Source organism: Rhamphochromis longiceps, linkage group LG14, assembly GCF_057381845.1.
Source record: "Rhamphochromis longiceps isolate RC_006_pf linkage group LG14, R_longiceps_female_GT1.1, whole genome shotgun sequence".
NCBI classification, from domain to species: Eukaryota; Metazoa; Chordata; class Actinopteri; order Cichliformes; family Cichlidae; genus Rhamphochromis; species Rhamphochromis longiceps.
The window spans coordinates 24,946,320-24,962,878 of record NC_140570.1 but is presented as its reverse complement, the minus strand read 5'-3'; the positions used below and the strand labels follow the sequence as shown (position 1 = coordinate 24,962,878).

Below are 16,559 nucleotides of genomic sequence, written 5' to 3'. Positions count from 1 at the left end.
ACTTAGTCATCTCAGTGAACAGATTTTCTGAGAGTGGAGGAATGGCAGGGTTTGACTAGTTATGTGCAGAGTCACATGTAACTGATGCTGCAGTTTTAGTAATATTATGTATGTAATTATTTTAAATGCATAAGTAAGCAGTGTTAAGTGTAACAATTTAAAAATAATGCATTCTGTAATGGCATTTTTCTGTAATGCATTACTGTTTCTAAATCAGGTAAAGACATTACGGTTACAGACGGTACATAAGGAGTTTTTTGATTTAATTGTGAGAATCAACCATTACTAATGGCTCTAATAATACACAAAAAACAAAGGACAGATTAGGTATGTCTTTTTAGGATAGCATCACTATTGCTAACAGACCAATGTATAACAATGCAGTAATATGTAATACATTCAAGAGAGTGAAAAACCCAATATTGCAAGCACAAAATAAAAATACAAAATTAGTACTTTGTCAGAGAATAGAGTAACTCATCAGGACTGCCCATGTATAAATCAGCCAATGGTGACCTAAGGTGAACATTTGGAAATAATGAAATGGAGTGACTGAAGAACAGAGTCATGATTGAAATCAGTGAAAACATTAACTTTGTTAAAGAAGTAGGTCTTCCCAAGAATCAGTTTAGGGAAGCTGCAGCGATCATCTGTTTCCAGGACGTAAGGAAAAGGCAGAGCTTCGGCCTCCATACCATGAACCGTCAGCACATTCCCAAACACAACGCTCTGCTGAGACACACTTTCCACAGTCCCAATGTGCACTAAACAAAGATACATAAAGCCATGGCATTACAAACCAAAACATCAGCATTTTTTATGTTAAAAAAAGACTTACTTTTTTGGCAAAGATCTGTTTTGTTCAGGTTATTCACAGATAGGACTCTGGATTCTGAAAACAACATTATACATGTTATTGGTAAAATGCAGGATCTGGGCTTTGCAATCAAATTAAAATGACGTCAAATGAAGTTCTACTGCATGGAAAGGACATCTAAGGAGACAAAACAAACCATTAATCATCTTTCTTTGACCCTGTCCTGGTTCATGGATTGATCTCAGCCTCCCAGCACAGCATGACCACAGGGTGGTGTTGTAATAGAGGTGACCACAGCATCTAAACCCTGTCTTGGCAGAGTAGATCACCTCTTCCTCCTCACTTGAGCAGCAAATGTCCTGGTAGTGAAAAGAGATGTTAGTTAAGTTTCTAAAGACAGGTGTAATATTCCTTATGCTGAAGGTATTCTGACTGTCAGATATACACTAAATATATCACTAAATATAAAAAATGTTTTAGTATTGGTCTTACTGGGGCCTTGGCAGCAACTGCATAGTTTGGCTTGCAAAGCCTAATAATGATGGTTTGGTTATATTGAATTATAAATTGTTGTGTTTAGGTTCAGACTGGAGATCCTCCTCTTTTTTGAAATGATCTGTAAAGGATTCTTCGGACTGACTTTTATAAAGTACAGTAATCTTCTCCTGGATGCATTTATCAACTATTTGTGTGACAGCCGGACAAGCTGTGTCCATGAAAGCAGCCTTGGGAGCCAATGCATTACAAGGTGTTGTTTTCCTTCACTGTAGAGTAGGCATATATTCTAGATTTAATGCTTAACTGGTTATTGAGAGGTGTCACAAGTAAGAAAGGAAATTCAAAATGCTTTTGGAGAAAAAAAAAGAGAAGAAAAAACAAAGTGTCAAAATTAAAGACTGCAGTGCAGAGAACGGCTCAGTGACAGATTCTCAGTGGCTTCTGAACCTCACAGATCCCCTGATAATGATGAGAGGGTGTGAAAAACTGATGGATGGACGGTGGGGCATGGAAATGAGAACAAACAAGCATGTGAGCCATTTATAGAGATATAACCTGAAGTGGAGTGTGTGACGTGTCGTCCTGCCCCTGAAATTCATATCGTTTATCTCAAATAAGTTCTCATGGCATGAATAGGATGCACGAGAAATGGTCAGATAACATGATAATTATATTATATACATCATTACTGATAAACTACCTGTGGCTCTTGCAGAGTGGATCCGCAGCACTGCAGGTCCCCTCCATGCTTATGTAATGATGTCAGCGTGTACAGTGTTCCTGCACAGCACTTCATCTGTGGATCTTTAATGTTGTAGGCTTTGACCCCACAGCAGTGAATGTTTTCTGATTTGGGATGTCTGGTTGGAAAACAGAGGGACACATTAATATCAAATGAAGCTTATGCATAAGTTAAATAATGAAGATCTGCAATTACAACATTTCTCTGGTTTTCTGGGTGTTTGCCTGCTAGTCAATTCTTTGCATGACTTCCAATTTCCCACACTGTCAAATTCAATACTGACATCATTACACTAGTCCAGTGTTCTTCTTACCTGCCTTCTTTGAGCCAATCAGACTCCACCCTGTGTGCTTTAAATCTGTGGGCTTTTCCATTATTTTCCTTTCCAGGAACCCATCTCTGTGTCCCTCAAGTCACTTAAAGCTCCGTCCAAGCCTCTATCTTCACCATAATTCCATTCTGCCATCATGTGTCATCAGAGACTAATCAAAAGGATCAATTAATTTCTGTAGCTTAGTAAATCATATTCAAGTCTTCTGAATGATCATTCCTCATTGAAATAAGGAGTGCAAGATAAGTTTATAAGAGGCTGAGTGAGACATGTCCTTATGTATATTGTTGGATGTCAGCCTGGAAGATATTTATCCACTTCTTCAACACAGTTATTACACAGGCTGTACACTGAAAGCAGAGAATCAGAACTGCAGCTTCAGCTCTCACTGTTCACACATAATATATTCATACTCAGTGTTGCTGTCATCACCCACTCTGACAGACTCTGCAGTTGAAAATACGCTTAATGAGAGCATTCAGGATACAACCTGCTCCACCAATACTAAAACTGAGACCGAAAGAAAAGTAGCTGCCACAAATGTTTTCAGGCCATAGAATATCCAGACTATTGAATGATGCAAACACAGACAGTTTAACTGCAAACTTTAACCCATATGGCACCAAACCGAGTCAGAAACCACATGGACCGATACAGAAGAATGCTTTATCACTTCTGCTTGTTTTCTTTTTTCTTTCTCAGCAGGTGATCCAGGTGATTGATATATGCATTTTTTTTCTCTGCCCGTTCTGTTGGTTTATGGTTTTTGCCCTTCTCCCCCGTCCCTCTTCTCAGCTGTTTCTCTTTCCCTCTTTCTTTCTCCCCTTCTTTCCCCCAGTCAAGTCTATCCCGTATTCAGTAAGTGAAAATAAAATAAACAATAAAAGGTGAATCAAATGGACCATTACGGCAAGGCTGGGATGGTCAATTTGGTAAAGTAAATCCGTTGGGCATCTTTCTTTGCCTTTAGACAACAATTCTGATGGCAAAAGAGCCAAACGGGACAGGCAAAAAGAAAAGAAAAAAAGAATGCTTTATCACATTAGACCAGAGCACAATGGTGCCTGAAAGTAAACAAAGGTGGGACAGTGTTATGCACAGCTGGAATTTCGATAAAGAAAAGACCTTCTACTGGAATGCAAGACATTTCCTTTGCCTCTCCCTTCTGGGTTTCCCCTCAACCAGCACAAGATGCATTAAAATTAACTGCCCACTGACCTAAAATCAAACACTGTTACATACGAAGCTGATGAATAAGGAATGGGAAAAAAACCCATCCCTTTTCACTAGATTTTATCAGCAACACACACACACACACACACACACACACACACACACACACACACACACACACACACACACACACACAAAATCACCTGTGTCCATTGCAGCAAATCTCAACATCAGGCCGGTAAATTTCTGTCCCACAGCAGTGTTGTCCTGGGCTGCCGTGAAACTGAGAACAACATATAGTCCCTTTGGCCGGGTTGTAAGGAATACCCATCTCTGAACATTCCTGTCCATCGACTCTGTCCTCGTACAAGGTGTTATTACAACAGAGAACTCCACATTGTCCCGAGCCGTACGGCGTCTCTCCACAGCACTTGAAGAATCAGAGATAATACAGTAAATTGTTCAGAAATGCCTTTTGGCCCTTTTGCATTAGTAGTAGCGAATACTGAGGCCGTTCGATGAGTTTTAGACAGATCGAAAAACACCCTCAGTTATTGTATAAAAGGAGCGGGGTGGAGCTCTGAGCTCTCTCATCAAAGGGTCAGTAAAGCAGAATTTTTTCCTAGAATCTCTCTTTTCCACTGCTGTCAGCTCTACATCCTAATTAGGATGTGACACAACACATTTCATTTAATAATGAAATGTGTTGCCCATCATTTTACCCATTAACAATCTTATTAAAAATTCTTCCAAAATTCTCCTAATACATACATATAATTTTTTTTTTTTTTTGAAAGAAAACGTTGCTTTAAGTCTATCACTGTCATTGGAAAAGGATTTTTTTTTCCCCCAGAGACACAAATTAAAACTTTTGACCTTTCTATTATAACTAAAAATGAGGCCCAGAGACAGAACAACAAAACAAACAAGACAAGGAAAAACAATTTGATTATTACCTGATCCATCCAAGGCTTCCACGCAGAGATACATCCATCACAGCAGACTTGTATGTGTGGATTATACACAGTGGGTGTTGCCTTGATTTGACCTAAACATAGAGGTGTGAGGGTTGGAAGGGTGGAGAGAGGACAGGAGTTAGAAACTTCTCATGCTTGTAAAGTATCGTATGTCTCTAAAGCTGGCGCTTGGTAAGGAAATCAATGAAGACTCTCTTCCACACTTTCTTTGGAAGTTCCTGAAATGTATAATTTACTGGTTTGCATTGTTGGATGAAATTGTGCAAAAGCTTCAAACTCACAGTGCAGTTTCCTGCAGTGCTTTCCCACATACACAGGTGATTCTGAACATTTTGATTGGTCGAAATATGAAGTTTTATGCTAAGATGATACCGGTGGATGCATCTGTACACCACCAAGCAAAACAAGCTTCAACTTGCTGCACAATCAATTGTGTTGCAGAATCTTTGCTACGTCGGCTTCAGCCCTGGTAAGCAACAGCAGGCAAATGATTTCGTTGTTGCTTCCTCCCAAAGCTTCTGGGCTCTGCCTCTTCTCCCATACAATCCCCTTGACTGCTAGCTCCTTAATTACTGCACCACAAAACAATATCTGCCGTCCAATAAATATCAGACTTCTGAGGAGCCTGAAATAAATCAGAAACCATAACGCTGGCAAACATTTACAAACAGCTGCAGAACAATTCCATATCAAAGTTACCCAGGTCTGCTGCTGTAATGGGCCACTTGCCCAGTTCTTACTGAAACTAACATTTTCCCTATGTATTGACTGACGACAACTCTATGAAGGAAAAATTAAAAGCACTAGACAGAAAGTTTGGGCAAATTATACATTTTAGCTGGAAGGGTGCTGACCCCGTGAAGCGGCTTTGGATTGGGGTAGAAAGTGGATAAACGGATGGATTTATGGATGGCTGGGAATAAATACAACAATCAAGTTTTTCCCCTTCCTCCTCTGCCATATACCACTCAGAAGAAGTCATTCTTTGGCAAAACATCAAATGCACTGTGTTACTTTGGAAGTTAACGCACAATCGATTATTCAGAATCTCTTTAATCATCACAACTGAAAACATCCTTAGCTGAAATATTGCTGGAAGCAGAAGAAGTGCTGCAGGCCTGACTGGACGCAGGAGTAAACTGATTGTAGGACTGACTTTAATGATGAAACAAAAACAGCTGCTGCTAATCTGTAGGAATGATGAGCTCTGAAAGACAGGAAGTCACTTTAATGAACATATCTACAGAGAAAGCCAACATCGTTCTGTCCACAATGACAACAGTGTGGATTTGCCCAATTACAGAGAAGCAGATTATTTTCCTGTATTTCTGTCACACCTGGGACAAAAACACGAGACAGCTGGGAAATCTGTGAGACTAACATTAGGAATGGAAGTAGGGCTGCGTCTTCCTTTTCATTTCTTGGCCTATTAATTTGAACATGCACAATGAATCACTGACGCGATATATAATGTAAAACTCTATTGCCAGCTTATTAATTTAAACATGAACAATGAACAGTGAAGCACTACATTAAACTGTATAAAGGCTGACGCATGGCATACGCAATGTTTGTGAGGTGCATTTCATTCCAGATACCTATCTGGCATTTAGACGGCACCCGTTAAAAAACACCAAGTCCTAGATCTCATTACTGAGTGGAAGAAATGGGTTCTCATTTTAATGTGCAAATGAAGGAAAAAGAAAGAAAAAAAAAAGAAAAAAAAAAAAAAGAAACTTCTCATAAATGCTGAACTCAGTTACATCAGGAAAGACATAACAGGGGAAAAAAAGGATCTGAGAAAGGAAAGAAAATAACATTTACTCAGAGCATGGAACATGTTTGAGAAAATATTAGTCAGGGTGTTCCCTTGCAACTATAGCTTCACATTATGTTTTTCCAAATATAAAACTGTCATATTCCATGACAGTGTCTGGGATTTTCCAGCCGGTGTTGTTGGGTTTCCAGGGTCATTCACTATTAGTGACTCTCTGTGATTAATTATTCTCTCCCAGTGGCTCTCCAGCAATTTCCTAATGTTGTAAACCCGCTCAACATTTGGCAATAAAACCCTTTCTGATTCTGATTCTGATTCCATGATAGTCTGCTCTCAGCTGGTGTATATTCATGTTTACCTCACTCTTCTTCTGCTGTGTAAATAAAGTCTTGTGAAAAGTTAAGTTGGGTTTGAGTCTACATAGGGTCCATATCTTGCATGAACCTCTGGTTCATGACACAAAACCCTCTTTAATGCACACATTTAACTAAAAATGAGCATATAGGATTTTACAAATACAAATAGAAGACAAGATAGTATTTCTTTGTTTCATCATTTGATAAACTCCCAAGGCATTATTCTCAGTTTTAGAAAGAGTTAGTTTAGTATTACAGTATATAAAATGATATTACTAGGGGCATATTTTGTCTTCACACTTTATTACTTGAAGAGTTTTCCACAGTGAGCTAACATCACAAGAACAAATGGCACAATGTGCTCTGTAGGGGAAATTTATGCTGAAAACAACTCTTTGTTTTTACACCAGTAGAGCAAAATAAACTGCTCACTAAGTTCTAACTGCTTTGTTGGAGTTTGGGCTGTGATCCAGTTCCACTTTCTCTTCCAAAAGCTGCAAAGTTAGAACCACAGGGTTATGTAATTTTTACGTGATAGTAACTGACACGACAGCTGCAAAACCAAAACAAACAGACAGTGATACCTGAGGTACAGAACCAGTGAGGCTTTTGGTTTCTTTCACAGCAGTGGTACTCTTTTGGATTGTAGCATGATGACCGACAGAGATGTGTGTTTGGTTCAGTGCTGCGGATATGCAAAAACAGGTAAAAATAAACAAAAACACAAAAACAGTCAACATCGCATAAATACTATGCTAAGTTTTCAAAGCCTCTCACAGATATACACAAGGTGTCATGTGGCATCTATGCCATTGTCACTGTCGTGGGTCTGTGACCCAGTGTTTTTAAGTTTTATTCATTGAATTATTGTTTTCTGTTGTATTATATTTAGCCCTCCGGATTTCTGTTCCTGTGCCTCACCTCGCCTCGTCTCATGTTTCCATGTCTAAGTGTCGAATCTGCGTCTCCGTGTCTCTCTTCTATTTACTTTTTTACTAATGACAGTCTGTGTCTTGTGTCACTATCTTCAGTTTTGGTCTCCTCCCCACCTCGTTACGTCCCAGCTGTGTTCTCGCCTGCTCCCCATCCTCTCATCACTTTAAAATTTGCAGGAAATTGCAAAGATGTATTTTAACCCCAAACCTAACCAAATAGTTTCAGTGCCTAAAAGGACTTAAATTCCTAACCTATGAAAAGTGCCTCATAAACAGATTAAAGCCATTTTTAATATTAAAGCATTAAGTCATAAATGTCATAAATATCATTGTTGACAAAAATAAAGCTGTGATATGCTGGTGACCTGTCAGTTGATGTCTGAGATGCACTACATCGACCCCGCAGCCCCAGATACACTAGCAGTCAAAAGTTTGGACACACCTTCTCATTTAATGTTTTTTTTTTTTAATTTGCATGAGTTACGTTGTAGATTCTCACTGAAGGCATCAAAACTATGTATCAACCAGTGATAGGAATAACTGCATTACAAGTAACGGCGTTACTAACGGTGTTGCTTTTTTCAGTAACGAGTAATCTAACTAATTACTATTTCTATCGTTACAATGCCGTTACCGTTACTAACAAGAAAATACGGTGCGGTCGCGTTACTGTTTTTCAACAAACAGACGGCTGAAGCTGTGTTCAGCTTATCGCATCTTATATCAGTTGTAAGGAAGTAGCTGTAAATAAGCTGGGCTCCACAGCTTTAAGCAGCTCTGCGGGCTCCCGCGGGCCACGGTCACTTTCTGGCACAACACCTGTAGCTAGGGGGCAAGACAATCGCATGAGTGCTGCTGTTTGACTGAGGAAGAATAAAGTAGTCGTGGTAAGCTAATCACATGATCACTTCAAGATGACAAAGCAAAAAGGTGATATATAGCAGTTTTTAAATTGTGTTGTCATGTTTACTGTCTAAGGTCAGCGCTAGCAAACACTCTCTGCTTATGACCCCAAAAAATGACCAATCAAAAATGATATGGCAACATGACATTTGGTTGTTTAGGAAGAGGGGGAAGTTTTAGACCGAGAGAGAGAGAGAGAGAGAGAGAGAGAGAGAGAGGCAGCAGAAAAAGAGAGAGAGTGAGTTTTGAGATGTGAGAGATTTGCGACGTTTAGCGTGGTTGGAGTGTGCAGTTAGTGTGTGGTGTTGTGGATTGCTTTGTGTTGTGTGTCAGAACAGTAAGGCGATTGCTGTCTCCAGGTAGAGAAGAGGAGTGATACACCTGCTGCTGTCAGACCTACAGGCATCAGGCTGTGATGTTCTCCTTTATATAGTGGACAGAAATTTTTGAAGTGGCACAAATAATTTGTGGCATCTTACTGAATGCAGAACACCTGATTGTTATGTAAATAGTTTGAAATGGTTATTTAATGGTACATTTCAAATTCCTTTAATTTTAAATATGTTTATATTGTCTATCCTGTAAAATAGTCAGATGTCTATTCTTATTAATGTACAGAATTCACCTGCTTGCTGCTACTACTGCACATTCACCCAATGTATATACTATATATATATATATATATATATATATATATATATATATGTTCTTCCTCTACAGCCCCCCCCCCCCCTATTTTTGCACATGTCGAGGAGCGTGTCAGGCTACATTTCACTGTGTGTTATACTTGTATAACTATGCATGTGACAAATAAAGAACCTTGAACCTTAAAAAAGGGGTAAAAGGTAAATGGCTGCAAATAAGTTTGTTGTTTGCAAAACTTGTGCATATGATTTTAAAATTGACAATTTATATTTGCATTTAAACTTATGAAATATGATTCATTAAACATGTTTGTGGTTGTTACAGTAAAAATTATAACTTTTTTCTACTCGAATTTTATGTTTTTTGTCTGATTTTAGATCAATTGTGTTAATACAGTATGTCAAATGAAAATAGAACTGTAAATTCAGACACGTGAGGTTGTGCTGAAAACAATGATACCAAACAAGGCAAAGTAAATAGTTTTTAAAGGTGAAATGTTGAGAAAACATCAAAAGTAGTTAAAAATGGCCAGTTATACCCTGAACCCCAGAGGGTTAAACATATTTTTAAAAGTAACGCAATAGTTACTTTTCAAGTAATTAATTACTTTTAGAATCTTGTAACTCAGTTACTAACTCAGTTACTTTTTTGAAGAAGTAACTAGTAACTATAATTAATTACTTTTTCAAAGTAACTTGCCCAACACTGGTATCAACACATATGGAATTATGTCGTAAACAAAAAACTGTGAAATAACTCAAAACATGTTTTATATTTTAGATTCTTCAAAATAGCCACCCTTTACTTTGATTACTGCTTTGCACACTCATTGCATTCTTTCGACAAGCTTCATGAGGTAGTCATCTGAAATGGTTTTCCAACATTCTTGACAGAGTTCCCACAGATGCTGAGCACTTGTTGGCCCTTTTTCCTTGACTCTGAGGTTCACCTCGGCCTAAACCATCTCGATTGGGTTTAGGTCAGGTGATTGTGGAGGGCACACCATCTGTTGCAGCACTACATCACTCTCCTTCTTGGTCAAATAGCCCTTACACAGCATGCAGGTGTGTTTGGAGTCAATGTCCTGTTGATAAATAAATGATGGCCCAACTAAACGCAAACCGGATGGGATGGCATGTCGCTGCAGGATGCTGTGGTAGCCGTGCTGGTTCAATGTTCCTTCAACTTTGAATAAATCCCCAACAGTGTCACCAGCAAAGCACCCCCACACCGTCATACCTCCTCCATGCTTCAAGGTGGGAGCCTTTGACCTTTTCCACATTGTACAAAGACATGGTGAGTGGAACCAAAGCTCTCAAATTTGGACTCATCAGACCAAAGCACAGATTTCCACTGGTCTAATGCCCATTGATTGTTTTTCTTTTCCCACACAAATCTCTTCTGCTTATTGCCTTTCCTTAGTAGTGTTTTTTAGCAGCTATTTGACCATAAAGACCTGATTTGCACAGTGTCCTCTGAACAGGTGATGTAAAGATGGGTCTCGAGCTCTGTGTGGCATTTATCTGGGCTCTGATCTGAGGTGCTGTTAACTTGTAATTTCTTAAGTTGGCGACTTGGATGAATTTTTCCTCAGCAGCAGAGGTGACCCTTGGTCTTCCTTTCCTGGGGCGGTCTTCATGTAATCTAATTTGCTGGGTTTTTGACTGCACTTGGGGACACAGTCAAAGTTTTAGCAGTTTTCCAGACTGACTGACCTTCCGTTCTTAAAGTAATGATGGACTGTTGTTTCTCTTTACTTAGCTGATTGGTTCTTGCCATAATATGAATTCTAACAGTTTTTAAATTAGGGCTGTCAGCTGTGTACCAACCTGACTTCTGCACAGCATAACTAATGGTCCTAACCCCATTAAGAAGGCAAGAAATTTCACAAATGAACCCTGACAAGGCACAACTGTGAAGTGAGAACCATTTCAGGTGACTACATCATGAAGCTCATTGAGAGAAGTCCAAAGATTTGTAGTGCTGTCAACAAAGCAGTGGATGGTTGGTTAAGAAAATGCTTGTATATATAATGTATATATATAATGTTTGTATGTGTGTATGTATAGATAAGTGGATAATAATAGGTCAAAGCCACAGTTAACTTACCAGTTGGGTTGGAGCACAGGTGCCTGGACACACACACACACACACACACACACACACACACACACACACACACACACACACACACACACACACACACAATAAATAAAATAGTATGGACTTTGGACTTGGGTACTGCCAAGCTGACTCTATAGGCAAAGGCAAAAGAGAACTTTTGGGAGCCCTTCTATAGCCACATACTGTGGATAAAAGCATGTTTTCGGTTAACAGACATTTTTTTGTGAACATCTTTTTGGTTTTGTTGTGTTTCTTTGTTTTTTTTGCCCTTGAGTGGCGCTTGTCTGTTATTTTCAGTTTAATTATTTACAACTTCCTTCCTTGGAAAACATAACACTTACCTCTTGTTGCATACCTGTGAACATGAAGCACAAAGGATTTTGATTAAAACGATAATATAGTAACAATTTTTTATTGCATTTAATCTGATTATAAGTATGTAATGCGATAAGCGCTGTGGTCTATGAGTTGATTTCATTACAAATATGATGAAACTGTTCCCAACACTAAAATAAAACTGTATTCAGTTTTCATGATTTAAATATAAAATATAAAATGAAGAGCATACTTTTAAATCGAATTTTAAGATGTGCATTAAGCTGCCTTTGGCAAGTTATGCCATTCAAATATACACGACTTACAGCAAGATGAATTCCTCGGTTGTATCTCAGCACCATCATCCTTCCAGCAGCAACACTCAGTCTTGCTGTTGAACTGGCCTTGATGACAGCACATGTGACCTGGGGAGTTCCTTGTCAGGATCTTCTTATCACTAATTGGACCACAACACAGCTCCTTTTCCCCATCATACGCCCCTGTGGAAAAGATACAGATATCAAAAACTGAAACACTTGAACTTTAATCATAGCTAAACTAATATGGAGCTTTTTAAAGATGTCTGTATGTTCTTCATTTGGTGAATAATCTTCCTAATCATCTACTGTATATTCAGTGAAATACTTTTCTGTTTTTTCAGCTTCACTTACTTTTGTCACAGCATCTGTGATTCGGTGAATGTTTGTCAATAACAGTTGACTGACAGCATAGTTGTGTGTTTTTGTCATAGGTCTCATTTCCACATAAATGAGCTGTAGTTGAAAAGACAGTCAACACAATTTCATTACTCACAGTAATTAACATTGGCTTCCTTTAAATACTCTGTGACAGCTATCATACTTCCACAAAGATTTTTTTTAAGTATATGCAACATTAAAGACATGGCATATCTAGTGCAGATAGTCTTGAGGGATAAGACTTTTTTTTTTATTTCTAGTCCATGAAATGACTTTCTTGTCTTGGTCTAACATGTAAAGTATGATGCAAACTGCAAAAACTTTCAGATTTAGATTTTATTAAATCTATTCTACACAGTGTGATATGCTGTGTTGACCTGAAGTGGAGTCCCTGAGACAGCAGGATGAAATCTTTGGGTATACTTCCAGCCTCTTCTCATTTGAACAACAGCACTGAGTCTCGGTGTCATACTGGCTGTGACCACAGCACTGATGGTGACTGGAATTTCTCATCAGAATCATCTTAATATCAGGTGAACCACAACACAACTGCTTGACCCTATCAAAAACATCTGTGAAAAGAAAATATGTTTTGGTTTTTGCTTTCTTAATTTACCTTAACCATAGCTAAGCTGTCAAGCTGCTGCAATGTTGGTAAACCTTTAAGTGTGTGTGTGTTTTCTAATCATGTTTTACTGTATATTCTGTACATTCAGTTTTTATGTCTTGTTGACCTTTTAAATTAAAGTTCATTTAGAAAGTGCCTCATAATAACTTCCCAAACGAGTGCCCTGATGCATCTCATTATGACTGTTTCAAGAGACAATCACTGATTTCAGTTCAATCTAGTTATGTCCCTTAGTAATACTTCCACCGTTATATTAGCTTTATACTTGCTAGGGTTCTTGTCCAGACGCTTTTCTTTGCAAGCTCCTTTGACTTAATGGTCATGACAATTTGCATAATAATGATCATGAAACCGCCCTCATGACCCATTGTTAGTCAGTGGTGATAGTGCCTGTCATTATGCAGATGTATTACTTATAAGGTTGGGGAAACCAGCAGTCAGCTGAGACTGAAGAAATCACTTGGATGAGTGACAAAAAGTTTCTCCCAATGAAAATGTTGGCATTCCCTTACCTGAATGATTGAGCATGCATCAAGCCACCACTTAATCATTTTCTCTGCCTTCAGTCATTTCTCTTGATTTCCAAAGTCTGCCATCTGATGGTGGCTAGTTATATTCTCTCTTGACACCACCTTGCAGTTTCCTATGTCTTTCAGTTTGCACCTTAACTGAATCTCACGATTTAATACTCAAACAACTACAAATTTGCAGACACTCAAAACTTAGTGATGGAGAAAACATAATTCCATATTTACATTGTATACTTTAGAATTGATTTAATTAATGCTTTCCATCAGTGCATCTACTCACCTTTACCACAACACTCAGCCATTGGTGAAGGTTTTGCTATGATGGCTGACTGGCAACATATTTCATTCACTGGATTGTAAGCCTTCAGTTCACAGCAGCTGGATACCTTTTCACTAAGACCCTGTGTAACTCTGGCTGTAAAAACAGGATGCAGACACCAGTACCTTAATGTAACTGCTGAAAGAGTGTTATTACAAGTGCATCAAATCACGATTAGAAAGTTCACAACTTCAAAGAAACTCAGTTCAATCTAAAAACTGTTTTGTTTTCTTTTGCTTCTTTTACTTGAGCAGCATCGAGACAGCCACAGTGCATCTGGAAAATATTCACACCTATGAAACAAAATTGTATCAAGACACAGATATGGGGAAGAGTACAGAAAAATTTCTTCAGCATTGAAGGTCCCAATGAGCACATTAATGGAAGAAGTTTGGAATCACCAGGGCTCTTCTTAGAGTTGGCCGCCCCACCAATCTGAGTGGTCAGGGCAGAAAGGCCTTAGTTAGGGAGGTGACGAAGAACCTGATAATCACTTTCACAGAGCTCCAGTGTTGCAGTGTGGAGAGAGGAGAACCTTCTAGAAGGACAAACATTTCCGCAGCACTCCACTGATCGGGCCTGTCTGGTAGAATGACCAGACAGAAGCCACTCCTCAGTAAAAGGCACATGACAGCCTGCCTGGAGTGGCTGTCCCCTGAAGGACTCTCAGACCACGAGAAACCATTCCCTGGTCTGATGAAACAAAGATTTGCCTCTTTGGCCTGAATGCCAAACATCATATCTGGAGGAAACTAGGCACCACTAATTACTTGGTTAACACCATCACTACAGAAAAGCATGGAGGTGGCAGTATCACGTTGTGTGGATGTTTTTCGGCAGCAGAGACTGGAGAAGGGGCAATGGTTAATTTTCCAACAGGACAACAATCTTAAGCACACAGCCAAGACAGCAAAGGAGTGGCTTTGGGACCAGTATGTGAATGTCTTTAATTAGGAAAGTCAGAAACCAGATTTAAATCTAATTGTACATATCTGAAAATGACTGTGTACATATGGTCCCTGTCCAACCCAATGGAGCTTAAGAGTTTCTGGGAAGAATAATATGACAAACTGTCTAAAAATCATACTCAATAAGACTCAATACGGAGCTTCAAACGTATTGAGTGAAGGATGTGAATACTTGTACATGTATATGTTATCATTTATTTTATTTATTTTTAATGAATTTGCAAGAATTTCAGGCAAACTATTTTTCTACTTTGTCACTTTGGGGTGTTAGCTGTAGAATGTTGGGGTGAAAATGAATTTAATCTATTGGTAAAGATTGCAATATGACAAAATGTGGAACAAGTGAAGCGCTATGAATACTTTCCTGATGCACTGTACTTCTGTTTCCTCACATCTCCCCGTACTTTATGATGGTTGCAACAAAATAGTGTAAGCTTTCCCTCTCAACCATCACATCAGCACTGTAGGTGTCTAGCAATTTTTGTTTGCTAAAAAAGAAAAACCTTTATCTGCTTAATACCCATAATGCAAGGTTGAGTGATACACAAATGTTCTCAGAAGTGAGAAAAAGACCTTCAAGAATAGATCTGAATATGTGGAAACATATAACCTATTTTAATACCAGCTGATGACTTTTTAATATTACTATTCTATTCTTTTTTCTTTTTTTTTTACATTCCAGTTTTCTATCTTATAAATTCATTACCTGTGACAGTGTGTCTGTGTTGCTGTTTACAACAAGTGGCTGTTCCAGGACTGTAAGGCTCATTTCCACAACAAGACAGGCTTGCACCAGGGTGAAGTCTGTTTTCACAGCATGTAGCCTCTTTGATGTCATACCATGTTCCATTACAGTCTTTTCTGAAAAGCATAGATGACCAAAGCCTGGACATTATTGCTGGCAGTCAGATATAAAAGTATATCTTCCTCTGCAGGGAAAACAAGTGGTTTCATTACCTTTATTGTATTTTATTAGTTTGTGGAAGATGCCTTTTGTTTGAACCTAAAAGATACTGCCGGTCAAACTGACAAGTGGTGTCAGAAGTGTGGGCTCTAATGAGTGAAGTGAATATGATGATCAGAAGTGGAAAGATAAATTACTTTAATGAAGTGGATGGTGAAGGTACTACGGTTGAAGCAGAGGTTAAACCTGAACTGACAGATGTGGTCAAATCGTTAATGCACACTTAAGCAGCAAGAGACCAGAGAATGGACAAATGTTTAGTCATTATTCAGCCATTAAAAAACAAAGGTGGACAAGCATGCAACACCAATTTCAACAAATCCAACTCGCGCCTTTTGTTTGAACAGGCATGACAGCCTCATTTGTTAATTCTTTTCTTGTAGGGAACCTCAGTGACACTCACTGAACAGCACTTAACTTGCAATGATGATCAAATGGTAAAAATAAGCATCACACATTTTCACAGTAAGGCAGAGGTGACTCACCGATGACAATTATTATTGGAGCCTGCAGGCTCTGTGGACAAGCAAACATTCAAAGCTGTGAATAATTTGTATTAACAAACTAAAACCCGTTAAATCTGTTTTTCTGAATAAATAGATTCAATATTTCCAAATTCAAAGCTTATGCCATGTCATTGTCTAGCGTGATACAATTTGATAAATATTACAAAAGTATCTGTTCAAAAGCAACAATCGACTGCCTTTTTCCACTGTACATTAGTCACGACAAAACCACAGAAGAGTGCACAGACAGAGAGAGAGAGGGGGGAAAGGGAACAGATGGAAACAGAAAGCTAGTTCTTCTGCTGTTGTCTTTTCACATAAAGATATATATATATATATATATATATATATAT

General features: G+C 38.6%; 1 protein-coding gene across 1 annotated transcript; it reads right to left on the bottom strand.

Moving 5' to 3' along the window:
- Window positions 1–516: 516 nt before the first annotated feature.
- Window positions 517–15,629, bottom strand: LOC146654124 (uncharacterized). The gene is made up of 13 exons (XM_085429287.1): window positions 15,443–15,629; window positions 13,730–13,864; window positions 12,669–12,863; window positions 12,265–12,366; window positions 11,882–12,093; window positions 11,264–11,286; window positions 7,256–7,356; window positions 4,518–4,609; window positions 3,765–3,991; window positions 2,016–2,175; window positions 1,014–1,176; window positions 839–892; window positions 517–764 (listed from the first exon to the last, which is right to left on the bottom strand). The coding sequence occupies exons 1-13, from the start codon at window positions 15,627–15,629 to the stop codon at window positions 517–519; spliced, it is 1,899 nt and encodes a 632-aa protein (XP_085285413.1).
- Between the last annotated feature and the right edge of the window lie 930 nt (window positions 15,630–16,559).